The following is a 16,748-nucleotide window of genomic DNA, read 5'->3' as shown; positions in this document are numbered from 1 at the left end:
GTTATTTTTGGAAAGCATTTCTAACAAACATTCTCTATATCCATGTATGGTAGAATTTAGTATGAAGTCAGGGTTTTGAAATGGAACTGAAGAATTTTGAAGAACTTGCATTATTTTTCAAACTTGTGCCTTTGTTGTTCTGGTGGAGTTATCAAATAATGGAATAATCTCACCACCCATCCAAGAGCAAAAGTTATCGCACTAAGATTCTGATTGGTGGAACATAAGTTTTAAGTGGTGACCTGGTTAAATTTATTTATGTCCATTTGGACCCAGTGCATGGACATAAACAGTCAATAAGTACCTTAAAGAGTTTGTTTAGCATGTGTGCGCTCCTTTGCCAGCCAGCCGGTGCAACTGCTAAGCATAACCACAGGCAATCCGAGTAGATTTCACACAGGGAGATGAAGTGGGGTAATATGGCGAGGTAAGGTACGCACGGCGATCAGAGAGGATCACTGTGTATCTATGTTCTGATGGTTAGCCCACAGACCGGCCATTGTGTTGAGTTGCATCAGTTGGGCGCGCAGGATTAGATAGGTCTACACTCTATGCGTCTTGCCGCGCGGTTTAAGCGTTGTAGGTCCTAGGTTTGAATCCTGGGTCTGGCAAGTTCACATATTGTTTTTCAATTTGTGTGAGTCAGAGTATAGACCTAATAGGTTGAGCAAATGGCTGACATCCATTTCTTGTAAAAACTAAATCTGTTAATACAAACCTCTACTCTGTGGAGGCCCATATGATCTTATTAGACCGGACATGGTCAAAAGAAGACACTCTATTGGTCTTAGGTATATACAGTGCTCGGAGTAGAAATTTTTACAAATCAGAATGTTTGTTAATTTTTCAAAAGTGTGGTCAAATTTTCCACAGCTTTTTTTTACTAAATAAAAATTATATGTCATTAAAAGTCACATTTGTGTCATAAATACCTATAAAGAAGTCACCTTATAGTAGAAGTGGGGCAACAAAAATAGTATTGCAGTTTTCGGCAAATATTGATGTTGGAAAGGTGAAAGAATGATCTTAACAAATATATATTTTTTAACTGAAGATGCGTAAATTATAAATCAGTGGGTTATCTGTGATATTGGGATAGTAAATTAAAAATAGAAGTTGGTATTAAATTTACTATACAATATATTACATCTTTATTAATATATACATTTTGATAATAATATAATCTTCAACAACACATTTGAAAAACTAATTCTGTATAAAATATAATTCCGTCCGAGAATACATTATAGTCAGCCTTCTTTCACATTATAAAATAGTTATAATTAATATTCTTATTTTACTATGTACAGTTATTATAAAATTATTGAATTTTTGAGTACATACTTACAATCTGGCATTTATTTGAAGCGACAGATGGACAGGGTATGACTTTCTATTGACATACATTTATATGAGTCATGTATGGGGATGTCCACTATAATACCGCTACCGCGTGGCACTTCTAAAATGCCAGTTTTGAAGAGCTCTTATTTTAACAAAGCATAATATGTTCAACATGATTGAATGAAATAAAAATATAAGGCACCGGTAAAATTCCAGTGTAATTTTATAACCAGAGAGCTTGTGCTTTAATGACTTTACATGGATGCATGCATATAAATTGTAAAGTTTATTTTCAGTTGTACTGTATGTTAGTTTGGTCATTTGTAAATGTGAATACGTCACTGATGTGTTGGAATTGTTTGCTGCAATGCCCGTTTCAATGCTAGCAAACACCACTATAACCGCGCCCATGGTGCCACTGTATACTAATTTACTTATTATAGTAACCAAGAGTTAGATACAATCTGGACACCGTTTACAGTTTATGAAATGTGTTCAAAAATTAAATCACTGGTATACATCAAAATATTTTCGATGGATTCACATGACGGGTATCAGTGGCGAAGGGTCGAGGTAGGCTGTTAAGATCTGACATAAATAGTGCACATTAAACTTTGTTATTCGTATGTATTTGTTTTCATTGAACTAAGAGGCCATCCATAGACTGAACCATATACGGTTTAGAACCGTGTGCCATACTAAAGTTATAATTTCTGTTAAAGGAAATATATATTCACAAAGTATATTATAAGCATAATGATCGTATCCGTTTATAGCATTCACTTACACTTAAAAACTTTGTGAATATATAATTTCATGAACATAAATCATAAGTTTAGTGTGGCACACAGTTCTAAATCGCATACGGTTTCAGTGTATGGATGGCCTCTTAGACTACAATTTAGAGATGGTATTGATTAGTTTTTAAAAATCATTTAAATCCTGCCTAAACCAAACCACAATAGTTTTGGTACAGTTCGGGCGATCCGACAAAATTGTGCACACTTTTTCATTCATACTTATTTATTTTCGTTGATTTAGGAATATATAATATATTACACATGTTGTTGGTTAATTTGTTTAAATCCATTAAGCCCTGCCTAAACCAAACTATAATTGATAAACAATATTATTATATCTATAAATATCCAAAGTTATATATGATTTAATTGCATAATTTTAAGTATTTTTTTACCATTATCTGTTATGGTTGGTTCCGCAGGGTTTAATTGAATTTTAAAAACTAACCAACACCATTTGTAAATTGTAGTCTTTGTTCAATGAAAACAAACACAATGTGTTGTTGACCTATTTGCACTATTTATGGTGGATCTTAACAGCCTACCTCCACCCTTCACCACTGACGTGTATGCTAAAATCGTTCTGATTATTTATGTGATATTTGAAATAGTAAGTATCTAACTATATTGCTTCTACCTAAACTGTTTTAGAGAATCTATTACAATAATTTTAAATAGCAAATGATGTGGACATAAAGCTAATTTTCAGTTCACCGGATTGGATAATTATCAGATTGGAAAGTTACTCGAGATTAACTCGAAGATAAAATATTACATAGGTACATAAATGCAGGGATAGTAGCTCTAAGAAAAAAATTCTCTAGTATCTATTGTAAACAACACAATTGGCGAATTTCGGAACCCACATTGATATTTTCCTATATTGCTTTCTGCATTTATGTAACATAATTAATATCTCAAATACCTAATCATTAAAAATGAAATGTTTTAAAACCATTTTTTATAAATTCATAATTTTAAAACGGAACATGAAAAAGCTTCATTACTAGTAAAATCTGCCTTTGCATTAATGCGCTAGTTCTAAATATGAGTAAGTACAAATAAATTAAATCCATAAAATACCCAGATCTGCAGCTAGGTGGTTGTTATTTCACGGCGATGGCTAAAAATAACCCTTAGTTCGCAAGAAGCAAAGCATTATTTTTCTTTTCATTGATACAATAAAATTATACAATCAATAGTCGGTACACAAACATCTTTAAGAGTTTTATAGAGCATAATAATACAGTCCTCCAAAGGATGGAGGCATAAAATTAACTCTTTTTCATATTATACTCGCCATTGCTATAAACATAACTTGCAGAGAAAATCGCAATTAATTTGGTTCATGTTAAATAGACCAACACATTTTAACCGCTGAAATGATACACAAAACAGACTCAAAAGATATGTAGTGCAAAACGATCTGTCATCCATCAACGCCATCCCTGTGCTGCCAACCATACTATCATTATACTATATACATAATAATATTAAATATTATTTAATTACACTATTTTATAGTACGGTATTAATTCAATTTTAGAAGTAAAAAGGTATAGTACACTGAGAATACTGAAAATTTTTAATAAAAAATAAATTCTATGTATTTCAGACAAGGTGAACCCATTTACAAAAAATATCTTTTTACGCAGCAGTTAGCTTTTCAATAATTGTGATAATAAACATAATATTATTTAAGCTAGATTCATTATAAGTTAAATCGTGTTCTCTACACATACTAGGCAAGTAATATTGCCGGTGCAAGTATTGTTAATGATTTATTAAGCCATGTATTAAAATTTCAAGTAGAAAAACGAACTAACCGCGAATACATAAACTAGCTAAAAGATAACAGAAATATCGATTTAATTAGGGGAAAATCCTAAATATAAGGGTTGTTAGTTGACCAAAGATTGTCTCAGCTCAAAACCTACTGTAAATTCTGTAGCTAAAGCTTTACTCCTGAAACACAGGATATTCTAAAGATAAAAAAAAAACCTCTAAAAATATCAATGGATGGCCGACGATTAGGCGTGAAAGCTGTCACTGTCACGTGACCACATCACAGCGCATGCGTGTTAGGATGAATTAGTATATTATAATTACAGCCGTTTGCTGTAAGTCGCTTTACCCATGCGCTAGTCTTTTTAACATGTACCAATAATTTAAAGATAGTAAAATAAAAAAGCATACGTTTTTTAACCAGAGCGGCAGTGCTGTATCAGTGAGTTTGCACCATTTAAATATACACAAATTCATACAGCGCTTGTCGGGTCAGTGAGTTATGGCACTAAGAGGCAGCACATTAAAAGGGGGCGCCAAATTGAGGAAAGAATGCGAATGATACAACTTTTGAGAGAAGATTCTGTGGAGATGACAAAATTTTCGCCTGCGGAGCTAACATTATTCAATGCGTTGGGTGGCACTTTGCTCAGGTATGGCACTGCTTACTATTATGTATATATTAAAACTTACTTCAGCTCATTTTTAAAGTGTTCAAAACTTGACGGTAAGATCTACTTCACCATTACAATTAATATGTATAGAAGGAACCCACTATAATTATTATATCTTACTATATCACATTTTAATAATTTGTTGGATTGTCAGTTACTCCTATATTAGGATAAGTGTAACTAAACTTAACTTCATTCCAAAAAAGTACTTCAAAACGGTATTGTATCGATTTATCGTTATTTCGAGGTACTACTGTATACTTAGCTTGTAATTTACCACTCCCATCTTAATGTAATGATGGGGTTCTCCGATATCTTATAAAATGTGCTGACCGTTCCGCCCAACCAAAAAAGGCTGAAAGTAACTGGACACAGCGTATAATTTACATAAATTAACATGTTCGCACCTAACTAGAGCATATGAGGCTTCTCAAGGTGGTTATATTAACAACCTTTTTTAAGAATGGTTATTTGTCATTCACCCAACCATAATACCACAAATAAAAATACTACAGCTGATAGATCAAGAAGGTATTACTTACTTCAGAGGATTTTTTAAGAATCACTTTTGCCCAAGCATTTGTGGGAACAAAGCAAGATCTGACATAATTTTGGAACTCTATTACATCGCAAACCCTTGTCTGTTTCCTCATCCACTCATTCCGCTTTTTGTCCTTTCGCGTTATGCCTAGCAAGCTCCTCTCCATACCACGCTGTGCTACTCTAAGTTTCTTTTACTTAGGGTCCACATTTCATACGCATATGTGATAAGGGGAAGCACACACTAGCTGAACACTTGCTTTAGGCACAGTGGAAGGTAATTTTTGAAGACATTATTCAGGCGGCCAAAAGCACTCCAGCCAGCTTTACTCTGCAAACAATTTCATCAAATAACATATATCTATAGAGACTTGTTGTCCCAGATAGATGTAGTTTTTCACCTGTTCGAGCTGAGTGCCGTTGATGATGATCTCTTTTTGGCACGCATAGCTGTTCAACATGACTTTCGTCTTTGTTACATTCATTTTCAAGCCTACTTTGTTGCTTACTTCAGTGAGTTCCTGCATTCTGCTTTGGAGGAATTCTAAGTTTTGTGAGAAAATTACTACGTCATCGGCAAAGCGCACATGATATATTATATACAGATTTTTAAAATTCTGAGTTATACACAGATCATTAGCACTGTAGGCAAATAATATACTTCTAATATATTACATCACAGAATCTACTCAAATAATAGTATTATGAACATGCCTTCCTTAATTTTTTGCTTGCAAGCAACACATGACCCATGGTCACACGGGTTATCACTGCAACTATCATCATCTTAGGACACAGCATTCATCTTAATTGTCAGGTTTGACCCCCCACCATCGTTATTCACTCTCAAATCTAATGGATTGTTTTCAAAGAGAGTTTTAGGTATTAATGAAATGATCTTGAATATTGTCAGTCTAGGTAGGTATGTATAAAATGAGTTTATCATTCACCCACAAGGGAGGCTGAGAGGGCTCTAGCCTGGGGGCCCGGCGTGGCGGGTCGACCAGGTAAGTGAGATAGACACACCACAAATTTGCTCTAATAGTAAAAAGTCACCTGCTATTTCACGAGTAGAATTTTATTTTATAATTATTTTTAGTGTTTCCTGACTAATAAAAATGCTTATTTATCCAATATGGCAAAGGGTTGCATATTACTTGGCTATCACAAAAGGAAGTCGCGATCAGATTCATAAAATGATGCCGAGTGCCAAAAATTAAAATGGATTTATTTAGAAATACCAAAAATTCACTAAAAATACTATTGTAGAACATTACAATGCTTTTAACTGTAGCGATAGGTTGGGAGGTCCCCCAAACACGGCCCGTTTCACTATGTGGGGGCCATGCTCGAAACATTGACATGTGCCATAGAACAATCTTCGTAAGCAGTATATACGGGAATGGGACAACTGGACGCCGCACTGTCGTAGACACGAAAGCAGATCGTAGACGAGAAATTTTGATCAGTTTCTATCTACTACTTAGTAGTTTCAATTCATTTTACTCTTAACATAATGTTTTTTTATTGCAGATTGAGAATTACCATGCCTAAGGCTTTATGTAAAAATATAAAACTCTTTTTTCGTTGGAACTTAAACATATGCACGATTAAATCATTATTTGCATGTGCATATTTAAATTCTCACTAACTATTAAATCATAATATAATAATTTAAATATAAATAATATTAAATATTTTTTCAAAGTACCTAACGTCTATTTTCGAATTAGTCCTAGACCCGCATATACCAAGAGATAAACTCATTTTATAAATTATGATTTCCCATGAGGCGCTGAATCTCTTAAAAAGCTTAATTATTCATTTACCGGAGATATCAAACCATTCTAGTTGTTTACAGTTGAATTCCCAAACCGGGCAGGCATAGATGGACTTTATATTCTTTTATTTTACGCATCTCACCATAGGATAGTTTTCATTGCATCGCTATCTTCGCCAAGCGCTGGATAAATACCTGCTGTGTGTATGATAAGTATTATTTTTAATATGTAGCTATATTATATCACAGCACTGCAGAAAACATCATTATATTAATAATATTAAATGTGACCTATTATAAATATGATACAAAACACCACATTGTGCGATGGATTCTATCTATAGAGTGAAATTCTTGTTTAAGTTATGTATGTAATTTTAACAAGAAGTTCATTGCATTGGTGTGACAACGTACTGAAATATTACTCTCAGTTGTATAGTAGGTAGTAGAGGTGAATTGGAAATACTATCACCAGTTTGTGTGCATGAAACTACCCATACTCAGTACGTGTGGCCCAATAAACTTGTTCGAACGCATACGATGAGATCATCGCGACTCGCTAGTTGGTGTTGATAGACTTTCAACACTATTGACATTAAATGCGCGCGAGCGAGATAGCATAATACATGTATGTCGAGCTGTGATACTGTCAGCTGTCATTGCTCTCTCTTTCCTCCCAGTTAGTGAAGGACAGAAATATTGACAAGTTCGCGTGACGCCAAACGCTCTATAATATAATATCCCAAATACTAGTAAGTATTTTGGAACAAGTTTCGATACTAAGTACTTTTTTACACTGGTAGTAAGTATACTTAGTCTTCAAAATCGACCAGTTTTCCCACCTCTAGTAGGTAGTGAGATAAATTTCTTCTTTATTCAGTGAAAAATATCACAGCGTCAGCATGCTGCATGTATATATTCACAAGACTGTTCTGAAAGTCAATTTCTGATTGAATTTTTACCTATCTCTCATCTTACCAATCCAAGGAACAGATGTTCTGTATTTAGTTTTTCACTAAGCTAGTAACAATCATGAATTACCTCAATATGTATATTGTCTGTACTGCAAAGGAATAAATAAGCTAAGGATTCATGTATATTGGAGAGCCATGCGATAAAAATTAATAAGAACACAGTAATTTTGGACATATACGTTTAATCAAAATTAAACAGTTTTCATGCATTTAGAGTGGTATGTATGTTGAAAACATTTTGAGCTGGTACCACATAATAACTGAGAGAGGCGTAAACGCAGTACAGCAAATTAAACTTAAAAAAACTTCCCTTTAAAATCAAAACACTTTCAGTGTAAATTAATAAATTAGTCCAACAATTCGAATTCATAAGAAAAAACCAAATATAATATACTGAATATACATACAACAACTTAAAAGTATAAACATACACAGATTGTAATTAATTAAATACTCAAACATCATTACACTAAATCTGAGCACTAAATAAAAAAATGATGTTATCTTCCATTTCATTCAACGCAGCAAAGATCCGGTCAAATAAATTATGAACTGTGAAATCAAGTCGGTTATCCATTATATTCAAAAACAAACTTATCCTTAAAGAATTTAATATCCTCAGTCATGTTAGATATAAAAATATATCCTTATTACAGTATATTATTATGCTATTGAGTGTATGGACAAAATAACAATACAATGACATGCTACAAGTAATGTTTTAATAATAAAATGACGTCAACGCAAAAATAAACAAAATATAAAATTATTGATTGACACCCAAGAATTATTTGGAAAGTCCCTGTGAATATATGAATGCATTGCAAGTTATTGCAGATACAATTTAAGATATTCATAAGACTGTTGTAATGCAAAATATGCAGTGGTGTTAGGTATCTACTTTGTCGAGCGGTCCAAAGTGTTTTAACAGAGATCTTTCAAAATCTGATATTTATGTAAGAAAAAAAAAAATACACAAATCGAGCATGAGAATATTTGCATAAACCGTAATAAATACATATTCAAGAGTGAACATCCGAGTCGGCGCAGGCGATTTACAATTTATAATTATTACGGTGAATGGCAGAAAAATTAAAACAGCGCATAAATGCAATTCAATGGAATTAAGAGTCATTTCAATACCAAAGCACGCAATGCACTCCAATATCAAACAATAATAATTAAGCTAATGTGTTATTTTTCTAGAATTGAATCGATATTAATGCCCCACAAAGGGGTAAATCACCTCAATAAAAATTTTAGTTTTTAACATTGTAATAGTGTGAAAAATCTTAATCCCTCTTTTGAAAATAACCTCATACTCAATGCTAATTACAAAAGCAATCTTAACCAACACCAATAAATTATAAGAATAATATAATGGTACAAAATGTCCAACTATATATTATAAAAAGAAGAAGCAATATCCTCGTAGGATTTTTTTCTATAAGGTGTTATGAAAGTGAAAAAAAAAATAATAGAAAATTACTAGCTCCCAATTATCTTAAATAAATCTATATTAAATATATTCTATATTTATCTATATAAAAAAGTAATGTAACACATTGGCTTAGACTTAATGAATTAGGTGCTCTTTCTCAAGTCTTTGTAAATAACAATTTCAGCATGAACCGCTCCTCTGAATTATATTATGAACGGGCATGTTTGCATATTATGAGTGATATTAACTTCGAATTTTCTTTACATTTAGCGACTGACTCCAAACTCCTTAGCATCATCCTCAGTGATGTCACCGTATTGCCAAATGACAAGATGGTTCTTTTTAGCGGAGTCCTGTGCAGTCTTGTACTCTGCGCTGAGCTTGCGGAACCGCCTCTCTCTCTTATCGACCATCAGAAGTCCGTCAGAGATGAGGTTCTTGGCGATGTCATTCCTGGAGCTGTCAGATAGGGTCACTTCTGGAACGACACCTCTGCTTTCCACGTTCAAGAGCATGGTCTGGTTCATAATGTCTTCTTTTAATGATTTTATAGAGAGTTCTCTGTAATCGGTGTCAGAGGGGAATGTCACACAGGCCAAGCTGTACTCTGTTGCGTACGGTTTGTCTGATGTAAACATAGAAGGCAGGGAGGCACAGTTGCTTGAGTTTATGATCTGGAAGACAAAAAACCGGTCAATTCCACAAACATTTACAGAAAAATTTTGCATACAAATTGTATTTCAATTCATTCAATTCATTTCATTCAATGTACAAAAGAAGGCCTGTTATAATATTAGCAAGCAGAATTACAACACAACAAATTGGTGCTAACACTAGAAATGAAATCAGTTAATTCTTTAATTGATACTAACCTCTCGATTACCGTAATCAATATAGAGAACTGATGCATTAGGCCCCTGTAGTTTTTCGATTTTTGCACGGTACCAGTGGTTATCCTGGGAAAATCGAGCAGCACAAATTTCTCCTCTCCTGGGAGTGTACGTTCCGGGTAGAGGCGGGTTAGCATTAAACTCTTTGTGGATTTTTTCCATTAAAGCCTCCAACTTTGGCCCCTGGTCAGCATTTTGTGCATAAAAATGACCCTCCTCAGTCACATCGGTAACTAGCACTTTTTCCAAATTCACCTTTCGCTCTTGAACCTTCTCTTCGGGTCTCTCCTCTTCTTTAGGAGCCTGAACATAGTCCTTCCACATACCGATTCTTTCATTTTTAGCACTGTCTTCAGCATCCTTCAGTTCCATTTTATGTTCGGATGAGCGTTCGGCGGTCGAATGAACCTGTGCTAAACCTGCTCTCACTAACGCAACTGAGAGATTAACATTTTCTACCCACAGCCATCCTATGAAGTTTCCAGCCTTATCCATGCTTTCGATGTTGATATTAACTTCTCGCTGCATGCATCTATCTTTTGTAAAATTCAAAGCCTCTTCGCCGAAAGGTTCCGAATCTTGAGCTGGCCCTCCATTAAATCCAGGCCTTGATGCGCGGGGGCAAGTGATTCCACCGAGCAAGAAAGTGATGAGACGGGAATCTTTGGGTATGAATAGTCTCAATCTTGATCCGCTGGCTACAAATTCTACGATCACTGGCAATTTTGCCTGACGTTGCAGGCCGGCCAAGGAAAGTTTAGCCATGGCCACATCGGCACTTATGTTGGGAACCTTGTGGACTGGAATTTCCTTCTTTGCGTGAACTCCGATAGCCGCTTTAGCAGCTTTAAGTTCGGCTTCAACTAATTTCTCATAGTGAGCACTACGTTGATCGTCATCTTGACGGTATCTTACAACAGTAGCAAGTCCTTTCACTACGAGGTCATGTGCAACATTCCTATAAAAAAAATGAACATCAATTATGTCATACTGGCAAAGATACATATTAATTATCAATATATAATTCACTCTGGAAGATAAAAGTCAATCAATATAATTTGGTTCACGAGAATTTCCACACCAAGTCTAGTCTTTCATACTTCATACATTCATTATGGAGTATTTTTTGACATACCGTCAGTTGAAAGTCTAACATTTAATACAATGAATCATTTGTCCACCTCACAACACATAAAAATTGTAGTCATACTCATGGCCAGTGACAGGTTGACTATATAAGTGAGATAAACATACATCACAATTTTGCACTAATAGTAAAAGGCCTGTTTCGCAAGCTGATTCAAAAATCTGAAGAAACTGGTAGAGACTGTCCAGTCCAACAAAAACATTACTGCTGTGTGTGAAAGTGTGGACGAAGAAATGTCAATGCCAAGAAGATCGCAGTAACCTGTCCTCTCATACGGCTCTTCATGAAGAAGTGGCATATACACTGAAGATCCAGACCAAGAAGTGGTTCAAGAAAGGCCGTTACATGCTACGAAAGTTACTGTTTGGTGCGGTATTTGGGCTGGAGGCGTAATCGGACAGTTCTTCTTTGAACATTATGAAAGACTGACAATGGCATCAGCTTCCGCCATAGGCAAATGATTTCAATTTGGAAAACCTGTGGTTACAACAGGATTGAGCCATATGCCATACAGCCCGTGAAACACTAGCATGTAAAAAAACAAATTCATACCAGAACTTTGGATACCCTTTACATCGTGGGCATGAATCAATAATTCTATGGATTTACATCTACATACAAAAATGGTTTCTATACTTACACTTTTCCAATAGTAACCGTACAGCAGATCTTCTCAGGGAAACTATCTCTGGCAGGCTGAATGTAATCAACAGACACATTGACCTTTTTTCCGATTAATAACTTTCTCAGGAACTCCCGAGCTTCTAGCATCCATGGAATGTCATAGAGCGCCCTAAATCCTTTAGGCCTTATGGTCGCCTTGCCTTCCTCTTCAGATGATCTGAAGAAATAATTAATCACTATTACGCATGGAAAAAACGATATTAAAAATATTGGTTCTGGAGTAGAAATTCATACAAAATGTAAATAAAATTACTTTTCCTCTTTATGTGTTGTCTTATAAATTTAATTAAGGTTGGTTCTAAGTATGATTAATTTCAGTTCTGAATAGAGATTCTATGCTTTCGGTCAAACCATCAAACCCAATGTAATAAGATCATATGGGCCTCCACAGTGTGGAGGTTTGTATTAACAGATTTTGTTTTTACGAGAAATAGATGTCAGCCACTTGCTCAACCTATTAGGTCCATACTATGACTCATACACAAATTGAAAAACAATATGTGTACTTGCCAGACCTACGACGCTATAGTCTGAAGCTTAAGCAATGCGGCCATCGTGGGTAATTACAATAGCAAATAGTGTAAACATTACAATAGCATTATATTAATTGAATTACTGTGTACTTGGTAGAATTCTATTAGTTATAGTTAAATCACAAATGGATTTGTAGCCTGAAACAATTGTCACTATACAATATCGCTGAAGAAGGTAAAACAAGATGCTTACTTTTCTTTAGGAGGGCGAATACTCGATAAGAATACTTTCTTGATGGCTCCATTCTGTTGTTTGATGGAAAGTGAATCCCCGTTAATAATTTCAACTACAGTGCCAGTAAATTCCTTCTCTTTAATGGGAACAATGGGTGTGGAGCTTGTCCAGTCTTTCCAGATTCGCAGACGCTTTTCTTTTGCATATTTTTCGGCTGCACGAAGGGCGGCAGCACCTAAAATATAGCATTACGAAGCAATGAATACACCACTAATAGATTTCCAAATTCTTTAGAACAATTTTCTATCAGGTAACTTGTAAAGCCGTGTATAGAAGAAAATGTGACTGGCAGTTATTCATAGTATTATTGATAATCTCAATGCATTATTCTCGAATTTAAATCCTCAAATCTTCAAAGAGCAGAAATTTGGAGTAATAAAGAGATAATCAAAGGAAACATACCTGACTTTACATACGCAATCGACCAGTCCACACACTTGGCATACCCTTTCTTGAGAAGCAGTTCAGCGATGTTGCCATTGGGATGCACAATTGTCCCGACAAAATTGTTGTTATTTACAGTCTGCAATATGATTTCTACATCTCGCTGCAAAAGAAGTGACTCAACAAAACATCTGGCCTCTTCAACAAGCGGGTCAACGGATGTGGTATCAGGTTTTCCTGAAGCATGCTTCACTCCAGGGCACTGGAAAAGAAATACATAACATTGTCTAATTGAGAAACAATGTACGTGTGTGTGTACGGACAAGTGATGATGTACTACACTTACCCTGATTCCAGAGATCATGAGGGTAACATAATAATATACATTGTCCTCTGGCATCAAAAAGGCACGTACTGTTGAGCCATCTCTGACATGTTCAATGATGGCTTTGATGGGCTGATAGTAGTACTTGGATAAGTCAGATTCGCCTGTCCATTTGATATTTCGGATGTGCTCCTGAGAATGAAATGAGAAGAAATCATGAGAGGAATTAAATACTGATTATCTTATTATTAAAGTATGCAAATAAAAACACTGAGAAATATATTTAAAGTTCTATATACATAGAGTACACCCTTCGCACCCCGCTGACCTGCCTACAAATGCCGAAGATTACTAAATATAGCCTACAATTCAGGACCGTTTGATTGAGCTTTACCAGTGGATTAAATAATACAGATTCTGCACCTATAAAAAAACCATAGAAAAATAAGAGAAAATCATTTTTGATATATATTTGATAAATATTAAATTAACATTTGGTGAACCTGGACTAACCCACATTTCCACGGCTTACTTCTGTGAGTAAAAGGAATAGGGCAAAAAAATTTTAAATCAGTTGAATCATCACCTCTAAATTATTAAATTCCACACAGAAACACCGAAGTTCCCATATAGAATGGTTCTTATTTTGGCACTACTGAAAAGTAGCGATTTTAGACTTAATACATTCTTCCTTTCGGATGCAGAATTATTTTCTATTGGATTATGCAGCAAATATTTATATAATAGTAGCCAATAATTCTAGGTCTTAATATCAGTACACAGTAAAGTTATCTCGTCTGCATTCAATACCAGCTACAGACAAGGTTCAAAATATTTCTCACAATTACCAGAATCCACTGACGATTGGGTTACGGTGCTAAAGCTAAATTATGTTAAGTAATGCGGGATCAAAAAATTTTCAATGCTTACGCCTGAGTTGTGTCCATGCCTGCCCTTTCCTTGGCTTTTGGCAATCTCCTCCAGCTTATGAAGAGCAGCGTATTCCGGAGTTTTGCTGTCCCCTCTGAGCGTGACGAGGCCTTCGCTTACCAAGGATTCATTAATGTTTTCAGCCGTCGCCATATCTTTCCCGAGATAAATGCACCCCCGTTCACGGTCAGAGTTCGGAAACTTTTCGGAGGTGAAGAAAATTTCATTGCCGATTAATTTCTTCCTGAGAAATTCTCTTGCTTCCCAAGCCCAGGGTTCATCCTTAGTTTCTTTTGCACTGAAAACAAAAATTTGTAAAAACCAATATAATTCAATGGTGCTTATGGAGATTTATTGCACATTGAGATCATTATTTTTATTGTGATACTGATAAGGATTCGATCGTATTAATATTGGTTATTAATTAATATTATTACAATAGAATTACTACCTATGAAACTAATCAATACGGAAAAAAAATACTAAAGTAAGTTACCTACTGGAAACATGAATTGTTTGAAATTTTTAGTACAATTAGCCAAAATCAATTTTTGTGGTCTTTAAAAATTGTCATAAACATAGAATATCAGTGATAGAATTATAGAAACCATACGGTTACTGTATATGTTATTATATATGAAACATACTCTTTGGTTGGGCGGCGGGCGAGTTTTGGGGTCATAATATTAGCTAAATTAAGCTGCTTCTCCGAAGGCGGTCCATCAGCTTTTAGCCGACCACGGATGGTCACCGAATCTCCTGATAAGACCTAGAAAAAGTAGAGAAACATATTTTAATGCATAATTTTTTTAAACTAGAATCTATATTCAATCTGTATTTGGACAAATGACAGCTCAAATGGAAATGTCCTACAGTATAAATATTTGCTGTGGGCAAAAGGCAACTTGCCATGAATATGAAATTCACCAAAATGACCGTGCCCAACATGCGGTGTACCGATTACAACAATTTCAATATTTTATTCTTTCGAAAGTGAAAGAACAAACTGCATAATACACATCAAGTGATTAAGGGATAGACTGAATAAAAAGATAACGTAATATTAAGTTATTTCACTTTCACTTTCAATTTAATGTGATTAATGAGGTAGGCACAAAGCCACCAATGTTTTCATTAAATAAATTAACTTATTCATCCAGATTAATGTTCCCATCAGAAACTGAAATTTTCTGTGATCAGACAAATATGATTATTTTTTACAATATATTATGTTAGTACTATCGCGTTTCTATATGAAGGTTTACAAAGCACAATGCTGCAGGTATTGATATTGAATTTGTTCATATTCATGATAAATAACATGATAAGTAACACACAATAATATGATAATTATTCTCGTGAAGAATACGTACTATTAACCGTGACTGTAATCAAAGTACTCGATTCCATTACTCTCTTAATCTCTAATAAAATCAAAATCAGAATGGCCAGACATGTACATCTCAAAGAATTGTACGCAGCTTTGCGAAGTCTAGTATAAGAAAAGATTTCGGAAACTTTAAAGTCCCGGCTGCAAGCACAACCGGTTGAATACTGGATTCGGTTGTAAGGATGTCAATTTCTGGTTACGACTCTTAAATCCAACAGCAAGGTAGTAGGTATTTAGTAGATATAGTGAATGTAATAACACGGAGACGTGTGATTAGTGACATCTAACCAATGAATAATTACGATTATAATGCATACAAGGGTAAAACTCCGTCTAGTAATCAATTAAATAAAACCATATCGATGCATAACTTTGCATTCACAACGAACAATATGCTAAGAAAATAATTCTGTATAAAACTAAACAGTGATAGGTCAACTAAGTCACTACATCATTTGAAAACTTTGAGTTAGAATCCATTCATTATAGATTCGTGTGAAGACAATCTGTCAAGAATGGATTGTGCCAACTCGGCAAATGGACGACAGGGGTAAACCGACAAACTTTCAATTTATATATTTACTGAAGCTGCAATGAATTAACGTGTAATACTTCAAACAAAACTCACTTGTTTCACTGTCCCGTGTTTAACATTAGCAAGAGCCGCACTCATTGTTAGATATTTGATATAGATCTATCAAATAATGAAAGTCTGCAGCAGTCAACGTAATGCTCCTGATGTTCAGAATGTTCTGATTACGATGGTGGTGTGTCGACCTCGCTGGCGGAGCAGGAAATAATAGAGGTTGTGATGTGTCTACCCATAGACAATGGAGCGTATATTATTGTTTATTGTTAATCGTCACCATAGACAACACTATTTTGGTAAAAT

General features: G+C 34.8%; 1 protein-coding gene across 1 annotated transcript; it reads right to left on the bottom strand.

Moving 5' to 3' along the window:
• Positions 1-9,368: 9,368 nt before the first annotated feature.
• Positions 9,369-16,614, bottom strand: Tudor-SN (Staphylococcal nuclease domain-containing protein 1). Its single transcript, XM_085946664.1, has 9 exons — positions 16,485-16,614; positions 15,114-15,235; positions 14,467-14,764; positions 13,558-13,728; positions 13,230-13,473; positions 12,786-13,002; positions 12,016-12,216; positions 10,211-11,186; positions 9,369-10,012 (listed from the first exon to the last, which is right to left on the bottom strand). Exons 1-9 carry the CDS (start codon positions 16,527-16,529, stop codon positions 9,605-9,607), a joined length of 2,682 nt encoding a protein of 893 aa, XP_085802790.1. The 5' UTR covers positions 16,530-16,614; the 3' UTR covers positions 9,369-9,604.
• Positions 16,615-16,748: the final 134 nt, after the last annotated feature.

The sequence above is a fragment of the Rhyacophila brunnea genome, unplaced genomic scaffold (genome assembly GCF_057557595.1).
Source record: "Rhyacophila brunnea isolate RB1 unplaced genomic scaffold, BYU_Rbru_1.0 scaffold_1, whole genome shotgun sequence".
NCBI lineage: Eukaryota > Metazoa > Arthropoda > Insecta > Trichoptera > Rhyacophilidae > Rhyacophila > Rhyacophila brunnea.
This window is presented reverse-complemented; position numbering and strand designations above follow the sequence as displayed.

Excerpts from the sequence above, each read along its gene's own strand:
- Tudor-SN (XM_085946664.1), bottom strand. The coding sequence starts at position 16,529 with ATGAGTGCGGCTCTTGCTAATGTTAAACACGGGACAGTGAAACAA. Across the intron at positions 14,765-15,113 it reads GCCCGCCGCCCAACCAAAGA|TGCAAAAGAAACTAAGGATG; the intron begins GTATGTTTCATA and ends TTTTGTTTTCAG. Across the intron at positions 11,187-12,015 it reads ACGGTTACTATTGGAAAAGT|GAATGTTGCACATGACCTCG; the intron begins GTAAGTATAGAA and ends TTTTTTTTATAG.